The sequence below is a fragment of the Cynoglossus semilaevis genome, unplaced genomic scaffold, assembly GCF_000523025.1.
Source record: "Cynoglossus semilaevis isolate Cse_v1.0 unplaced genomic scaffold, Cse_v1.0 C18830949, whole genome shotgun sequence".
NCBI classification, from domain to species: domain Eukaryota; kingdom Metazoa; phylum Chordata; class Actinopteri; order Pleuronectiformes; family Cynoglossidae; genus Cynoglossus; species Cynoglossus semilaevis.
In genome coordinates this window covers 1-513 of record NW_007593250.1, presented here as the reverse complement: position 1 = coordinate 513, position 513 = coordinate 1, and the positions used below count along the sequence as shown (strand labels likewise).

Sequence of the window (513 nt, the reverse complement as noted above, 5' to 3'; positions counted from 1 at the left end):
AAATTAGACCGAGACATTTTTGCCATGAGACTTTATTGGTCATTGCTACATATTTCAAAAGATTTTGGTAGAAAATCCCAGCTGGCAGGTAAGAGACTGTTGGGGGAGTGTTTGTGACAGGGGCGGGGTCTAGTTTACAGGCTGCTGATTGGCCAGTTTACTCATACAGGAAGGGCTGGGCACAGGGGGTGTAGGAGACAAACTCCTCTGCCTTGAACCACAGGTCGACCTCAGTCTTGGCATTTTCCACAGTGTCGCTGCCGTGGATGATGTTTCTGACAAAAAGACAGGTTTGATGTTAACACAGATTTTTTTTCAACAGTGTAAATACGACTGAATGTGCGCTCGCTCACCTGCCGATGTCAATGCAGAGATCTCCACGGATGCTGCCGGGCTTGGAGTCAGCAGGGTTGGTCTCACCCAGCATCATCCTGGCCAACTTCACAATGTTCTGTCCCTCCCACACCTGAAACGCACACAAAACAGTTGTAGGCACGACGAGGATGGCTTCAA

At 48.9% G+C, this 513-nt stretch overlaps 1 protein-coding gene across 1 annotated transcript; it reads right to left on the bottom strand.

Annotated features, from left to right (window-relative positions):
- Nucleotides 1–16: 16 nt before the first annotated feature.
- Nucleotides 17–508, bottom strand: LOC103399693 (nucleoside diphosphate kinase-like; the record flags this gene model as incomplete). The annotated part of the gene is made up of 2 exons (XM_008338342.2): nucleotides 17–275; nucleotides 354–508. Coding segments are annotated over 2 exons (273 nt in total), but the record flags the coding sequence as incomplete, so codon positions are not given.
- Nucleotides 509–513: the final 5 nt, after the last annotated feature.